This window comes from Vipera ursinii, assembly GCF_947247035.1.
Source record: "Vipera ursinii genome assembly, chromosome: 1".
In the NCBI taxonomy this organism is placed as follows: domain Eukaryota; kingdom Metazoa; phylum Chordata; class Lepidosauria; order Squamata; family Viperidae; genus Vipera; species Vipera ursinii.
The window spans coordinates 20,612,780-20,630,897 of NC_139512.1; the positions used below are offsets into that span (position 1 = coordinate 20,612,780).

Consider the following 18,118-nt stretch of genomic DNA (forward strand, 5'->3'; position numbering starts at 1 on the left):
TTCCCAAAAATAAGACCTATCATGAAAATAAGTCCTTGCTAGATTTTTATGCATGCATTTAATATAAGCCCTACCTCCAAAATAAGCCCTAGTTTTGGGGTGATATGCACGCATAAAAATCAAGGTAGGGTAGGGGTGGGGGATAGAGCTGTACCAGACCCCACCACTTGCTTACCTTATGACCACTGCAATCAGGCCTTCCACACCCCAACACCTGTTGCACTGCTGCCTGATTTATTATGAAGCTGCTTGCAGCCGGATGCCATGTGGCACATTTTGCCAGTGCTGCTGCTTGTGGAAGGAGGCCACACAGCACTTCATGCCAGTGATGCCACTCACAGCAGGACGCAATGTGGCACTTTGTGCCAGTGCCACTTCTCGTGACAGGAGGCTGTATGGTGCATTGGGCCATGGCCCATATAATAATAATAATAATAATAATAATAATAATAATAATAATAATAATAATAATAAGAATAATAATAATAATAATAATAATGATGTTGGAAGCGACCTTGGAGGTCCATCTAGTCCAAGTGCCTGTTCAGGCAGGAAACCCTATACCATTTCAAGCAAATGGCTGTCCAATCTCTTCTTAAAGATTTCCAGTGCTGGAGCATTCACAGCTTCTGGAGGAAGGTTGTTCCACTGGTTAATTGTTCTAACTGTCATGAAGTTTCACCTTAGTTCTAGGTTGCTTTTCTCCGTGACCAGTTTCCATCCATTGCTTCTTGTCCTTCCTTCAGGTGCTTTGGAGTGTGCATGGCATCGGCATGATGCACTGCACAACCTGGCATCTAGCTACAAGCAGACGCAAATGGTTGCAGAAGAAACCTGGCAGCAGTATGATAGGTGCTTGAGTGTGGGAGGCCTGACTGCAGCAGTCCTAAGGTAAGCGGTAAGACATCCCCTGAAAATAAGACCTGGTGCCTCTTTTGGAGGCAATATATAGATATAACGTGCTTGATATGGTCAGCCTGAAGGATTCCCAATTATTTGTAGTGATAATCTTCATCCAGACTCTTGATGTTATTTCTTCAGTTTTCACTATTTTTCACTATTTGATGGTGAGCATGATATATCTATCCAGTCCAAACTCAGTTGCTATATCTTGGCTGTATATATCTTGAGTTTCCTATAGATCTTTCCAAAGCTGAATTCTTTCCCTTTAATTTGGGTTTCCATTTTCAGAATTTCTACTGCCATTTATACTTAGGTAGAATTGCCTCTAGTCTGATTGAAATGGCTGATTTTGCTTAAATTGAAAGATTTATGTCTCAGTGTTCAATTTTCCCAGCTATTGCTGTTATTTGTTGCTTTGTGATTTCCAAAGCTTCCTCAATCTTTCAAGTGGTGCACCAATATTTATTTATAAGTCTTTCTTGATCCTTACATTTTCAATTTTTGCTCTTTCAGGTCCTTTAAATTACTTGCATCTGATTTTAATTGCTTTATCAGGACCTTCAGTCTGATCTTTCACTTAGGGATTGGATATGATTTGTATTTGATTTGTTCTTTAGTATCCACCACAGCTGTTCTGTAGGTAAGCTGATTGGCCTGTTCAATAGATGTTATTTTAATCCTTACAAGTGATTTTTTCCACACCCATGGCATGATTTTCAAACACAGAACATTTATGTCTTCTCTGTGGTTATTGTTCTTCTAGCAATCCTGCAGGGCTAAGCCCTGTTTACTCAGCCATACATCCCAAATCCTGTTGCCCACTTGTCAATGGATGCCAAGGAAATCTAGCATCTGATGATGTCCTTGTTTATCCAAGTGATGACCAGTCCATTATAGGATTCTTTTTCTGTTTTCTTACCATATTAAATGGATTGATGCATATATTTAGTCTGGCTCTTCCATGAAGACCTGTTTGGCATGTATGACCCTTCTGGTAGAATACACTATTGCCTACATGAGCTATGCTCATTAGTGCATAGCAAGCCCTTCCCCCACATCAAGGATATACCCTTAGTGGGGGCGTTACAGCCAATTGTTTCACTTGATTTGGCATTTTTATCCATCTATCAATTCCTTCCCAAAGACCTGAGATAGCGAGAGGTTGTTGTTTGATATGTTAAATTATTATTCTTTTGTAATGTAAACTGCACCAAATTGTTCTGGTCAGGAAGCCTTAAATGTAATAAATAAATAAGTTTCAATGGTGCCCTAGTATTTAATTAAACTAATGAATGAAAAGCATTCTGGAAGAGTTCCATTTTGGTCAATTTTGGTAAAGCCAGCAAAGAGAGTCCATGCTGGACCTTGTTGTGTTTTTTTTTAATGGATAACCCTTTCATTCATTGGCATTTTACAGCCAAATTGTGGTGGTACCATCTTTGAGAGCTTCAGAGACCCCCCCCCCCAAAAAAAAAAGAGTGGGTGGGAAAAGGGAAATAATCTGTATTTAAAACTGACATGTTGCACTCTGATTCACTTAACAAAATTTATATATCAATATTAAAGGAATCGATTTTCACAATTTTTTCCTATTTGGTTGATGTTTGCTCTTATGTATATGTATGCATGTGACAATTATAATACATATGAAATAATGGTAGGAATCATTTTTTCCCCTGTTCTTCAAATCCAGCTTGCCCACAGAAGTGCTTTGTTTTCATTTATATGGCTGTAATTAAGAAACATTTCTTGGGGCAAGTAAGGTTTTCTATTTGCTCTGTTATAACAAAATTCTAGTTTGTTTTAATTCTACTTTGTCAAAGATATCACAGTATCCTGGTTCAATGCAATTTTAATAATTAACTGTGGCTTACAAATTACAAGGGCTGGGTTCACACATCAGGCTGAGCCAAAATCAAAACAAAATTATGACTTACTATAATGCATGAAAATGCACAGTGAATGCACATACCCAGTGGATGTTTAGCCAAAGAGGATGCAACCAAACCTTTCTGGGTCTCATGGGACTAGCTCATGGCATTAGAAGAAACTAATTGTAAACACTCCTGGAAAACACGCAAGTATTTCTCAAAGAACACTTTCCTCCTACATCGAACAGCTGAGCTGGAACTATGGAAAGAAAGCACATTGTGAGTTTTTATTTTTCTTTTCTATATAGCAAATGACAACCAAGAAACCACCACCTTTTTCCCAAATAGCAGAAGTAATCTCTCAATTGTTGAATCACAGGATTTTGCACATAACTCTGTATATCTTTCAATCAGAAGCTTCGAAGCCAACCAAGTCTCTTCATTACCTATTCAAATCCCTATAGTAAGAATTCAAGAACAGAGCAGTTTATCAGAGAAAGGAGATGGAATAAAGGAAACAAGAGAACATCAATTTAATGTAAGAATTATCTTTTTCTCTTTTTTGTTTGACCACCAAGGGAGTATTTGGAATGAAACAAGTTGCTAGCTCTGCAGCAGGGTTAAAGGTCAGTGTAGGAAGATGAAAAACAGATCTAGTTTAATAAAAAAAACAGGATGATAATGATCACAAGGAGAGAATGAGAGGGATGCACTGAGAAATAAAGGAAGCAAAAGAGCACTCTTGAATATGTGCAAAGGAAGGGTGAAAGCAGCGAGGAAACCTAGTTAAAATCTGTTCCCCTGCTGTGGAAGAAAGACAAAAATAGTGAAAATAAAACCATTTAATAATGGCATTTGGACATAATTTCAGAAGACGGGGCATCAATGTCTCCAGGTTTACCAATTACATGAACTAGAATGCTGTAATATTGAGATAATACTTAAAATGATGAAGGGAAGCCGACATTTTGTGCTTCTAGCTCCACTTCTAGATTTGGATTGAGCAACTATAACTAAAGCTACTATCTTAGATACTGCACAGTCTTAGTCTTTTAAGGCTTTGGAGGTATGACTGATGCAGAAAATGATCCATGTACAGTGGATGGGAAGAGAAGCAACATTTCATTTGCCTTAAATGCATTCTCAATTAAATGGCTGTGATATGAATTTTCAGTGCAAAATGTGTCCGCCAGACTGCTCAGAGGGCAGGAGCCAGGGAAGATAATTTGTGTTGAAAGATCTGTATAGTTAACCATTATTTACTGGACAAAATTGGATATGTGTTAGTTTCAAATTCTAAACTCTTAAACAACTTGCAGGCTGACTATCAGAGACAATAGAGTAGAGTAGAGTAGAGTAGAGTAGAGTAGAGTAGAATAGAATAGAATAGAATAGAATAGAATAGAATAGAATAGAATAGAATAGAATAGAATAGAATAGAATAGAATAGAATAGAATAGAATAGAATAGAATAGAATAGAATAACTTTATTGGCCAAGTGTGTCTGGATACACAAAGAACTTGTCTCTGGTGGAGAAGCTCTTAGTGTATATGGAAACAACAAAGTAATATACTCATAAGATACCAATAGGAGAAGATAGTAGAAAAAATGAAAAAGATATTAGTAATACAGCCTTACTACATGGGTAAATACAGTGCTTTTTTTGTAAAAGAAAAAGGTGCCGGAACTCACACATGTCCTACAACCTGTCTTGCCTACCCTACAAGGTTCCATCCAAAAAAAGTGCCGGAACTCCGTTCTGAGCGTTCTATGAGAAAAAAAGCCCTGGGTAAATATCTTTAGACATAACACATAAGACAGTACTGTGGTAACTAGGTGTTCAGCAGAGTGATGACACAAGGGGGAAAAAACTGTCTTTGTGTCTAGTTGTTTTAGCATGCAATGCCCTATAGCGGAGTCTTGAGGGTAGAGTTGAAACAGTTTATGTCTAGGACATGAGGGGGTCTCTAGATATTTTCTCAGCTCTCTTTCTGACCCATGAAATATACAGGTTGTCAATGGAAGGCAGGCTGGTTGCAATTGTTTTTTCTGCAGTCCTAGCTATTTGTTGTAGTCTGTACCTATCCTGTTTGGTTGCTGTACCAGACAGTTATAGAAGTACAAATGAGATGTTCAATAATTCCTCTGTAGAACTGAATCAGTAATTCCTGGGGCAGTCTGAACTTTCTCAGTTGACTCAAGAAGAAGGATATTTTTAAGAAGGCGGTCTTCTTAAACATATCTCCACTTTTCAAGGCCCAATGTTGGGTGCACAGAGAGGCCATCTCTTGTCATGCTCCCAAATGAGACCTCTCAATTAATACTCCTCTCTTTCTGCCTATAGAAGGGAAGTAAATACTTTCTCTTTTAGGCAGGCATTTTCAATTTAACTATACTTATAGTTTTTAATCAATTTTTCACACTTAAATTTTATATTTTAAGATCTGCAGGAGAGGCCCTTCTGAAAATGACTGCACTGTCAGAGGCCCATTCTGGAACACAAGAGAATCCATTTTTCTTCTCCTAGGCTATTGGGCAAACTACCTTGGAAAATTTGGGACCCACTCTTACAGCATTTAAAAATGTATCTATTCTTGTTTCAAATGATACCTATACTTAAAAAGGATTTAAATTTGGAGGAGTGGCAGAAAGGTATTAATAAATTTGTTTGGGCAGAGAAAAAGCCACGAGTTAAATTTAAGATAATGCAAGATATACGTGAAAGAGGTGGTCTTAAAATGCCCAATTTTAAATTATATTACTGTATGAGGCTGCTGCTTTATCATCAATAAGTGATTGGTTTAATTTAACACAAGGGAGATTATTAAATCTTGAGGGTTATGATTTGTTATTTGGTTGGCATGCATATTTATTGTATGATAAGAAGGTGGATAATGTGTTTAAGATACATATATTAAGGTATGCTCTGTTGCAAGTATGGAAAAAAATATAGACATAAGTTAAATTATAAGATACCAATTTGGGCAATACCTAAACATGCAATAGAAAATATAAATGTGGGATTTAAACATGATGAGACCACATATTTTAAGGTTAGAAAGGAATGTATGGCAATTAAAGCCATATAATATTTTAAAAGAAGAAAAGATTGTGCAAACCTGGTTTCAGCATGGGCAGTTACAAGCAAGATGGAAAGAAGATCAGAAAGTTGGTTTTTCGATAACTGATGAAAATTTGGTAAAACAAATTAGAGATCAAGGTCAAGCACATATAAGAAGGATATACAGTATAATGCATTGATAGAAATTGACTCAGAAACGGAACTTGTTAAAGATTGTATGATAAAGTGAGCTCAGAACTTTCAGGAGGTAATAACAATGGATACTTGGGGAAAAGATTTGGGTTAGAAATGTAAAATTTACACAGGCCCAAAATTTAAGAGAGAACTTTTATAAAATGTTTTATAGGTGGCATTTAGATCCTAAAAAAACTAGCAAGTATGTATCTGAACTGTCAGCCCAAATGTTGGAGGTGTGGTTGTGAGGATGCAACGCATTTTCATATATGGTGGACTTGTAAAAAAGTCAAAGCTTTTTGGATTAAAATTTGGTGGAATATGCAAGATATTTAAGAAAAAGATAAGGTTTTCTCCGCAGTTGTTTTTGTTGGGTATTATTACAGACTTTACTGTTATAGATACTAAATTGATGTTGAATCTAATTATGGCAGCAAGACTTTTAGTAGCGCAATATTGGAAGAAGGAGGAACTGCCGACTATAGAAGAGTAGACTTTGAAAGTTTCTAACTTGGCAGAAATGGCAAAGATTTCAGCATACTTGAAAGAACAATCGCAACAGAAATATATTGTGGAATGGAGAAGATGGATTGAATATATTCAGAATAAATATAGGACTAAAAAGTTTCATTTAGCATTTGACTAAATAGTGGTTTTATATGATGTATTATTAGTTATTTGTTAGTAATATAATTATGACTATGGAGAGTTAAAGTGCGATAGAATTTAATGTTTTATTTTTGTTGTTAGCATATTTTAGCTTATGTTTGTAAGTCTATACCCTGTATTCAGCTCTGGGAAGTCGGGGAGGGGAGGGTAAGGGAGGGTTGGGGAGAGGGGAGGGGGAGGAGGGAGTTTTTTCTATTTAAAAATGTATTGTAAAACTTTTCAATAAAAATGTATCTATTCTGCTAAGTACTGCATTTCATTTTACATTTTAAATTCTGCTTCTGCTTCTGGAATTCTATTAGCTGCTTTGATTACTCACAAAGTCGAAAGATAGAGTATAATCCCAGTAAATAGCTAATAACATTAATAAGAGAAAGGCAAGGTGCAATTTGGATAACAATAAATTCATACAGAAAGGCAAAAGAGGGTACATGACATATGAAAACAAGAGAAGCTGAAAATACTTTCCAGTATAAACAATGCAACTCAACACCATTTGCTAGCAAGCCACCCTATGTGGTTCTTTTAGGATACATTGGCCTTTGAACCAATCCATAAATTAATCATCATGACCCAGTTAGGAACGTCAAGCAAATCCAAGCTTTGCATACAGATTGTACCATGGTTCTTTCTGAGAAATACTTGTATGTTAATTGCCAGGGCTGTTAGTATATGCAAAAGGTTTTTATACAATAGTGAGGCAGTGTTCTAGGCAGTAGATTGGAAAAACAATCAAGAGGACTTCTATACCAATTACCACCACTTAGTTTACAGTCTGAAATGACATTTTATGGCATAAACAGTCTTAGAGGTGCTTCATTATTAGGACTCCAGCATCTGCATTGTTTCCCAATCGTATTTGAGTACAATAGAAAAAAAAAGATGTCAGGTCTGCCATCGTAAACACTTCACTCTACTTTGTCTCTCTGGCATCCTGCCATAAAACACAGGTGAGGGAGAGAATGGGGATGTAGGGAGGAGAGCTGACAGGATGACAGGAACCAGAGGTGCCAATCCTGAACAGACCAGTGGATCCAAGGAAACGAGTGTGAGAATGGAATTGGAAACTCAACCAAAGAGGCACGAAACCTTAAAGCTGTTACCAAAACATCAAATTTGAATACTAATGGCACTATGCGATAGTCAAGGGGGAAGGCCCTGGGAGAAGGGAAAAGGGCAGGCTTCGTGCAGAAATATTCAAATCCAGCTTTCCTTACTCTATAACAGGCATGTCAAACTCACGACGTCATGTGACACCGCACGATGTATCGGGACTTTTTCCCCATTGCTGGCAATGGGGTAGGTGTGGTTTCAGCATGATGCATCCAGTAAGCATTTGACATGCCTACTCTATAACTACTTGGTTTTGGTAAAAGTATACCTTTTGCTACAAATGGAGAGCCTTTCTTTTCTAAATGCCTAAGCTGGAACAAGCCTGACAAATGGCTTTTATGCTGTATAGTTCTAAATGGTTTCAGTTTTACAAAGATGACTTTCTTTATATGCAATGCAGTGATGGCATGCTGGTACTTTGATTTCTTCAGAAATATAAAGACAGTTTAGCGTGACTGGAAGGGGAAAACCAAGAAAGTCATGGCTTGATGCAGCTCTCTCTCAGAGAGAGAGAAAGAGAGAGAGAGAGAGAGAGAGAGAGAGAGAGAGAGAGAGAGAGAGAGAGAGAGAGAGAGAGAGAGAGAGAGAGAGAGGGGAAGATTCAAACCCAAAAGGCATGATATGAAGCTATATGAAAGAATTTGGGGAAGCAAGGCTTCTTTGCAAGGACAAAAAGGCATAGCAATATAGTGAATGGCATTGGTGTAAACTAGATTACATTAGATTTCTTCTTTCTTAAACTTCTTTTGCTTATGACATCTTAGACTTTTCCTGTACTTTGCATTATGCTGTTTATCTTGAAAAGGAACAGCATGACAGTTAACTTAATAATGGTCATGAGTCATGACTTAATGCCTCTCAATATCAGTTGCTGAAGAAAATTACCGAAAGAAGACAGTCACCAAAGTTTGGGTATGATCTATTACTCATCCAATACAGCATTTATTCTTCAATAGTCTTTAAGGCCATTTAGACCTCTGTCTTTAACACAATGCTAATCGGGGAGGAGGGCCACCAATCCAGCTTTATAAAGTTCATCCCTGTTTTATAAAGTTCATCCCTGTTCATCCCAAGATGCCATAGAAGAACAAATATAAGATGAATGGTACAGCTGAATCAAAGCAGAGGTTTGTGTAGAATTGCAGTGTGATACACTCATTTCAATGGGACATTGTGAAAGAGACTATGGAGCTACACAAAAGCACCAATGGGTTCATGGGGTGAAAAGGTGAAAAGCCTTGGACTGCCTACCATTCTTTATATTAATTTCACCCTGCTGCTTTCCCATGCCTCTCTACTCATCTCTTGCATATTGGTCCTTCTGCAGTTTTGCTCACTTTAGCCTAGTATAATACTAAATACTTAATCTGGTTTGAGTTGTCCCAGCATCAATTATTAGAAATTGCTCCAAGTGAAAAGATGCCTACCAACCTTATTGTTTGTAAACTTCCGAGTTTCACAAATCACTTTGAAAGCCCTTTGCTGGCACAATTAATTAAATTGTTTACGTCATTCTATAAATACCTCTGGGAGACTGATTTTTTTTCCATTACTGTATATAGAGTGAGACCTCTCCAAGATGCTAATGATAATCAATAGTTGTTCTGTTCCTGATATTAACTTTAGATGAGAATTCTTTCCTTGGTGACTTTCTTTGGGGAGAATCTTTCTGAGATTCCAACTGCTCTTAACAAAAAAAGGCCATTAACTTATCAAATCATGGCACTCTGTGATGAAGCACAGATGATCCAGCTCTGAATTTCAGCCGTATTCCATGCATTACACAGCTATGAGGGCACAATCAACAAAAACAGTGCAACATATAAACATAAGCATGTGAGAATATGCATATTACAGCTTACCTAGGGAAAGAAATCTTATATATTACTTATATTTTTGCAAATTACTGTTCAGTAAAGTAAATTATTCGTACTGAGAGGTCCTTGGTGCTCTCTGAGCTCGTTTGTTTTCTTGCAGACATTTCATTACCCAAACTAGGTAACATCATCAGCGCTAGTAAGTGTGGGTTGCTGTCAGTTTATATTCTACTGGCTTCCCTGTCAGTGTTGGTGGGGATGGTCTTAGAGATTCTTTGGTTGGGCTGTTTGCTGTTGGCTTCTTTGGCAGTTTCTTGATTGAGGTATTATTTACATGATTGTTAGTCTGATGTTAACTCTGGAGTTAATATATGCTGACCTGGGTGCTGATTGCTGGTGGAGAGGTGCTGGGGTCTTTCTTGTTTCCTTTTTGGCTGATTGATTGTCTCTTTTTCATAGTCTATAGATGTTGTTAATGTCTATGTGTCCATTGATGGCTGATTTGTCAGAGTGCCAGGCTTCTAGAAATTCCCTGGCATTTGTGGACATGGCTTGGTCTAGGATGAAACTATGGTTAAATCTGTCTATACGTTGTGAAATTATTCATACTGAGGGTGACACCAGTATCTCGAAGAAACTTTTAAATGTATACATGCACAGCAAATGCTCACATTCGGTCAGCTACAGATTTTGTTGTTTTTCTCTTCCTTTTTCCTACCATATAAATATATATTCTTTATGTCTTTATGGCTATTTCTTCCTAATGTCCATTCAAAAGACTTTTGAACCTGTTATGATCAGCCATTACCTCTCTAATGATAAATTTTATCAGAATAACTATTCCATAGCTTAATCTGGAAAATACATGGGAGCTATCCTAAAAGATATTGACATCTCATTTTCCTAAATATTCACAATTAATTTACAGTTGTGCAAGTTATTGGCATCGTTCAGTCTCGAGAGACTATGGTATCGTGCTCTGGAAAGAGGTCCTAAAGCAGCATCTGGTGTGGCTAAAAAGCCCAGTTCGAGAGTGGCAGTCCCTTCCACACTGAGGGCAGATAGAATCTGTCTCCTGTCCAGCCCCCAGATTTCGCTGGTTCAGGGACTGCCTCTTTGCCTCAGCCTGCCGCACAAGTGTCTCAAGTGCACAAGTTGTGCAAGTGCTACATGAAAAATATAGCACTGCCATTTAAAATTACCATGGAGAAATCACTAAAATACTACAATTAGTACAAGGCAGAGATGGATTCTACAGTACTAAACATACAATATCAATGCTCCTTTGACAGTTACTTTTCTTTTAATTACATCAATTTGTGTGTGTGCATATATATATATATATATATATATATATATATATATATATATATATATATATATATATATATATATATATATATATATATATATATATACTTGGTACATGATATAAACATTTCATTATATTATGTGCTTGATGGTATTTATTTACTACTGAAGTTGTTTTCAATGTTAGCAAAGATGCTACTTGCAATTTCTTTTGCATGAAGCTTTTTTTCTGCTTTCCTTCTCCCTCCAAACTCATTAACAATGACGTGAGAAAACAAATAGTAGAAAACAAAATATGATCCAATCTCTAGAAGTATGTGATCTCAAGCTTACTCCTCCATTGTGATTTGTTGTGTTTTTATCAGGCTGAAATGAGAGCAATGGACCTCATCCAGTGCATAAGCCTCAGTGAAATGAATAGACGTTCTACAAAATATGCTATGGCACGTCTTCCTTTTTTTCCACAAGACTTTGGTAAAACTATTTCCACTGGATGGGTTGGCAATATTTAAAGACTATGTGTTTCTTTGAAATGAGATGAGATCCTGGATCTTTTCACATTTATTGAGCACAAGTAAATCCAATATCCTTTAGCACAGATTAACAAAATTGTTGCAGCAAAACTCTGGGCAATAATCTTATTTCTGTGGCATCATTCAACATCTCAATATACCAATTTATACTAGATCCGGAAGTTCTTGGATTACCCTTTCAGATATGTTAGACTTTGATGACCCATTACAGTTTGTAGCATAATGGCTGGGGATGATGAAACTGCAGTTCATAGCAATAGCAATAGCTCTTAAATTTATATACTGCTCCATAGTACTTTATAACACTCTTTGAGCAGTTTACAAAGTATTAGCCCCAACAATCTGGGCCTCATTTTACTGACCTTATAAGGATAGAAGGCTGAGTCAACCCTGAGTCTGTCAGGATCAAATTCCAGCCTATGAGCAAAGTTTGTCCACAATACTGCATTTTAACCACTGCAACATTATGGCTCCTTTCTATCTCAAAGGTGACTCTTTTGAGGAGGATGCTATAAGCTGTTCAGGCATAATGGAATGTTATATTTTTTAAAAAAAATGGGGCAACTTTAGTAAAGGAAATAAAGGTTCTGGGGAATCCAGGACGCTGAGCAATGCATGATGTCCAGCCATTGAAAAGTCAGTTTGGTGTGACACCTTTTTTAGAATGACTCCTTCTCACATTTGATACAGCCATTTTGGGAGGGAAAAGGTGCCCATTATGATTCCCAGTAGTTCTAATTTTGCTCCTTCTTGGCCTGCAGGAATCATAAAAAACCCTACTTATACAAAATATTGGAATCATGTTTTTTTAAAAAAAAACACCTCTTTTTTTTATTCTCAGAAAGTGTTTCTTTGGATATATATACTCCGAAAGAATGGGGCTTACTCCCAAGGTAGATATATCCTTTGATTGACATTTAGAATGGTTTTAGTTTATGTCTCTTGTTTTTCAAAATAATAAAATAATTACCATGAATCATATATTCCCTGCCCACACTTTAAGAAAGCCATTACAAAATTCTGAGATATATCATATTCATAGTTTATGACAGCGTTATTGCAGATGGAAATTAATATAATTGATATAACCTTTTTTAGAAAAAAAGAAAGAGAAAAAAAGAAAGAAAGAAAGAAAGAAAGAGAGAGAGAGAGAGAAAGAAAGAAAGAAAGAAAGAAAGAAAGAAAGAAAGAAAGAAAGAAAGAGAAAGAAAGAAGGAAGGAAGGAAGGAAGGAAGGAAGGAAGGAAGGAAGGAAGGAAGGAAGGAAGGAAGGAAGGAAGGAAGGAAAGAGAATATCATAATTAGGTGCTCTACTCAAGCTAGCTGTCATTGGAAATAAATCTGGACTAAATTTAAACTTGCCTTTACCTGTCAAAAACAAATAAAATAAAAATGTTCATACTCTTTTGAGGATAAGGTCAGCCAGATTATATAACACTTACTACCATTTTTAAAAGTATTTCTGAGCAACAAGAAAAACAACAACAACAAAAAACACCCAGTGCTAGAACAAGCTCCTAAATGTATTTTCCTTGCAATATTAGCTGGATTGGAATCACTGTGGCATTTTATAAAAGCTGTCAAAAACAGTCACCAGAACACATACAAACATTTACATGTACATACAGTGTATTACCCATATTTCACGTACCTAAATCAAACTGAAGTTCAGTCAATGTTATCTTGGGCTAAGCTTTTAGCACAGACCTCAAGAATCATTAGCAAAGCCTTACTAGAGTCAGCATCTCCTCTCTTGCAAGCAGCAAAGTATCTGCCTGAAAAACCATTTTAGTGGAGGAGGAGATAAAAGGTCTCCCCTTCCTTTTTCACACAATAAGCCATCTAAGGCAAGCAAGAAAACGATTGGACCAACCTTCTCTTTGAGACACTCTTTGAGACACTCTTAGACAACAGTTCTAAACTATTTCAATGCTTTTAAAGAATACTGAGTCCTTGTGCTATGAATTAAGGCCATATGCTAATTCAAAGAGAAACAAAGTAAGGACACAACCTCCCACCCCTTTTTTTGTTAGACAGAGCCATATAGATGTGTACGTCAGTTGTTTGATAAAGGTTTGGAATCTTCTCACTATATTCTTTCTCTGAAAGGGAATTAGGTGAAGGATAGAGAATGTTCAAGATATTTGTCGCCTAATTAATCAAAATGCATGCTAAAAGGCATAATTTGGCAAAAAAAAAAAACAAATGAACCCTAGAATCAAAATGGCTACTTGCAAAGATTATTTGGAAATCCATGGTAAAACCCATGGTGGGAAGCCAGCTGTTATCTGAACATATAAGAAGCAGATCATCCAGGAATTAAATGATTTCTTGGACTCATGTTATATGAACACAACCACATTTGGTTAACTTTATGTCTTGTATGAACCCAACACATATACATAGATCAAGTTGGCAATTCTTCCCCAAATCTTGTGTTAGTCAGACATGTTGGACTTCAACCCACACAATCCCTTGTAAGCATAGCTACTGGCTAGGAGTTCAACTGTGGAAGTTGAAAAGAAAAACAGCAGCCTACTTTCCAGAAATTGAAGCCCTGGTTTGTACTCTAAATGCTTACTGCTATCTTGAGAGAAAAGTATATGTCAGTATCTTTTTTTCTCTGATAGTTTACCTCTTATATTTCACCTACATTTCTCCACAATACCTGCTTTCTCGTGTTTTGTTTCCTCCCGGATGTAGGTTTTCAAAGCACTCTTCCAGCAAGACAAAAACAAATATTTCATTGGCTACTTGGAAAAGAAATTCCAAATGCCTCTATACCTACAAAGATCAAAATCATTGAAGCCACAACATTGTATAGAAGCAAAAGTTGGACTTTGAAGAAGCAAGGTAGGAAGAGTATTGATGGCTTTGAACTTTGAAGCTGAAGAAAACTTGTGACAATACTGCCAAGTACTGCCAAGAAAACAAACAGATGGATGACTGAACAGTGGAGCACAACCAGCAGCAAGATGGCTGGACTCAGTTCTAGTGGCTTTGAATGCACAGTTGCAAAGCCCAAAAGACCAGGCTAGGAACAGATCTTCGTGGAGAAATTATTTCTACAATATGTGTTTGCTCTATCTCAACTGCAATTTGATGACCCATAATAAATCATTGGTTTGCAAAGGGACTGTGTCTTTTTAATTGTTCTAATGAAATTTCAAACAAGGGTTAAACAATGTTGGCCCCTCAGCACATCTTGTCAGGCCAATTTTTCACTTGAGAGGGGAAGGTGGAAGATCTCCATCTTAGATTCACAGTCCTGATTAAACTCATATATAGAGGGATGATGTGCCTTATTTAAGATAACTCTTCAGGCAGATGATTGTATGGTTTTCAGTTCATTTGCTAATACTTAAGCTTTTATCAAGATTACCAGTTAGTTTGCTGTGACCAAGAACAGACAGATTAAAACAGTCTTAGAACATGCCATTAAAAAAAATAAAGCCTGTTTACTTTAAAACAAGATTGATACCCAGCATTTTTTTAAAAAAAATGTTTTGTGATTTACTGGTGGGATTTACTGGTGGGATTTACATACCATGTTTAGGTAGATTAAAATGAAGTTGTATAATCTGCATTTCAGCATCTTTGGGAAACCAGCCAAAATCTTAGCTTCCTGTACAAATCTAGCTATCAATGCAAACCATATTATGTTTTATTGTTTGGGCAAAACATATTAAATAAACATAACAATAGGTTTTGTCATGGTGAATGAACCCTGCCAATGAATGTCAGCATGATTTAATAGCAAATTGATTATTTTTTTTCCCAATGAGGGAAGAATAAAGAATACCCTTTACATACTAACATACATCAATTTCTTCCCCGTTCAAACTAACCAAATCTCTAAATCCAGGTTATTCAAAGGTAATTGTTGTTTATGGCGGGGTGGGGAATTACAGCCCCTTTATGACTGCTGGACTTCAACTCCCAGAATTCCTGAGCCAGCCATGCTGGTTTGAGAATTCTGGGAGTTGAAGTTCACAGGTCATAAAAGGACCATAGTTCTCCACCCCTGGTCTATGGGCACTCAAATATTGCAGTATCCTCTTGCTTCAGAGAGGACAGTGTTGCAAAAGCCAATTTCACATAGAAGACTAACAACTCAACAATCTACACAACAGGAAAATATGAATCTGTTGATTGAAATGAAATCCCCCAAACATTATTTTAAAATTTAACATTACTGCAGAAAAGGTAGAGTAAAAGGGAACAGAGACTTACATTGTACGATCAGCTGTACCAATGCTTCCCTTGGCTTGACGTTAAATCCATTGTATTGACTGGTTTGACACCTATAGGTCCCTGTCATCTCCCTTGAGACATTGACAATCCGCAGAATCCCATCATAGCTCTCCATCTGCATTGTCCCATCTGGCATAGGAACTTCCTTGTCTGCCCTGGACCAGAGGATGATAGGCTTGGGTTTCCCGGTCACCTGGCACTGCAGTTCAATGGTATCTCCTTCTCTGGTGACCAAGGGTGACTTTTCTTGTGGAACAGTCAGATTGGGTGGAACTTCAAATGGGTGCAAAGGGGAAAGGAAAGGAAGAAAACAAGAAGTGGAAATGAAATGGTTAGTACGTGAGAGTTCTGTGTCATTAAATGCCAAATTGGACAATATAAGGCATAATTTAGGGGGCACCCAACCATTCTGGAAGAGTATGACAGAATAACGGAATGACAGTGTTGGAAGGGACCTTCTAGTCCAACCCAGTGCTCAAGCTGGAGACCCTATACCTTTTTAGACAAATGACTGTCCAATCTCTTCTAAAAACATCCAATGATGGTGCCCCCACAATTTCTGGAGGCAGGTCGTTTCATTGATTTATTGATCTAACCATCAGAAAATTTCTCCTTTCTAGATTAGTTCTCTCTTTGATTAGCTTTCATCCATCGCTTCTGCTTAAGGTACTTTGCAGAATAGGTTGACCCCACTCTTCTTTGTGGCAGCCCCTTTATATTTTGGAAAACTGCCATCATGTCATCCCTAGTCCTTCTTTTCATTAAACCAGACATACCCAATTCCAGCAACCATTCCTTATATGTTTTAGTCTCCAGTCCCCTAATCATCTTTGTTGCTCTTCTCTGTACTCTTTCTAGAGTCTCAACATCTTTGTATTTTGTATTATTTGTATTCAGTAAAGAGGATTTCACATCTGAATATATTTTGATATAGTGTTATACACAACCCAGTGTAAGGAACAAGGATGAGTAATTGGTAATTGTTCTCACTGTTAGGAAATTTCTCCTTAGTTCAAGTTTCCTTCTCTCCTTGATTAGTTTCCATCCATTGTTTCTTGTCTTGCATTCTGGTGCTTTGGAAAATAGGCTGACCCACTCTTCTTTGTGGCAGCCCCTCAAATATTGGAACAGTGCTATCATGTCACCCCTAGTTCTTCTCTTCACTAGTCTAGACAAACCCAATTCCTGCAACTGGAAGTAGGAGATGACCAGCCTGAGCCCAAGAATGGGGTCAAATGTGTCATCATTTTGGAGTTGCTATACATCCACAAGAGACCTAAGTCCAACCTCCCATAATTCTGTAGACTCTTATCTAGCACCAATTTGCTTTGACCATTGGTAGATCAGCTTCTTGTCTATAGCTGGTGTGAAATAAACCTGTAGTACTTTTGAACTCTATCCCACCTCCTGCTTTCTTGTGCCTCAGAAGAAGAACTTTTCTGTTGAGGCCCTCACCCTCTGGAATATTTTCCTGTCACAGGTGAGATCTGCCCTCCATGTTCCTGGCTTTCCAGAAGAGTCTAAAACTAGGTTCTGCCACTTGGCCTGGTTGACTGACACGGTAGAGAAGATTTAATAATTACTTGGTTTTTATTTTTAACTTCTTATTCCAATAATCTAAGTGCAATTATTTTTGCACTTCTTAACTTTTTATTATAATGCAGAGTCACTGCATTAGTGAGATAAATGGTTTAAAACTAAATACATTAAAATAAATAAATAAATATAGAAATAATCCAAATCCAGAAAAATAGGTTGTCTTCTTCTTGTCCATCAATCTATATGTTTTCTCAGTTTACTCAATCTGCTATACTATACAGAACTAAAAGAACACTAAGAAAAGAATGTAGGCATTATTCTCTTTTTTCTCCTTGAAATGTGACTATGTTAATGCTCTTTATCAAAGAACTTGACTTGATTTTATGATGATCGTATTAGTTTTTAGATCTTGCTGTGGTACAACACTGAAAAACGAAGAACAGTTTTAACTATAGTGCTACTCCTGCAGTTCCATAATAGAAATACACACAAAAGATATATAAACAAAAGCAGCAAGAACCATATTCAGTTCATCTAAAAACCAGCAACCTGTCCAACTCCTACTATTTGACTAAAATTAAACAACAGCTATTAATTGTGTGGCAGAACATCACTGCTTGTGAGCACTGTTGAAAACAACATGCTGGATGAAACTAACCACACAAAGAAGGGTAATACAGTATAGTACAATGTTGCCCTTTGATTATTGATGATAATAGATCCCCCTTCCTTTTAATCAATTGTTAATATTCCTTGCCACTTGAAATTTTGTAAACTGTTTTTCTGCTTTCAATATTTTATTATACACCACCCAGATTCCCTCTATGATACAGATAGGTGGTTTGGAGCATC

General features: G+C 37.0%; 1 protein-coding gene across 1 annotated transcript in view; it reads right to left on the bottom strand.

Annotated features, from left to right (window-relative positions):
• Positions 1-18,118, bottom strand: part of MDGA2 (MAM domain containing glycosylphosphatidylinositol anchor 2) — a gene marked incomplete at both ends in the record, with an annotated part of 636,181 nt that overhangs the window by 224,416 nt on the left and 393,647 nt on the right. The window contains one exon of the mRNA XM_083348686.1: positions 15,707-16,000. Coding sequence (XP_083204812.1) covers positions 15,707-16,000 — 294 coding nt within the window. The remainder of the gene's footprint in view (positions 1-15,706; positions 16,001-18,118) is intronic.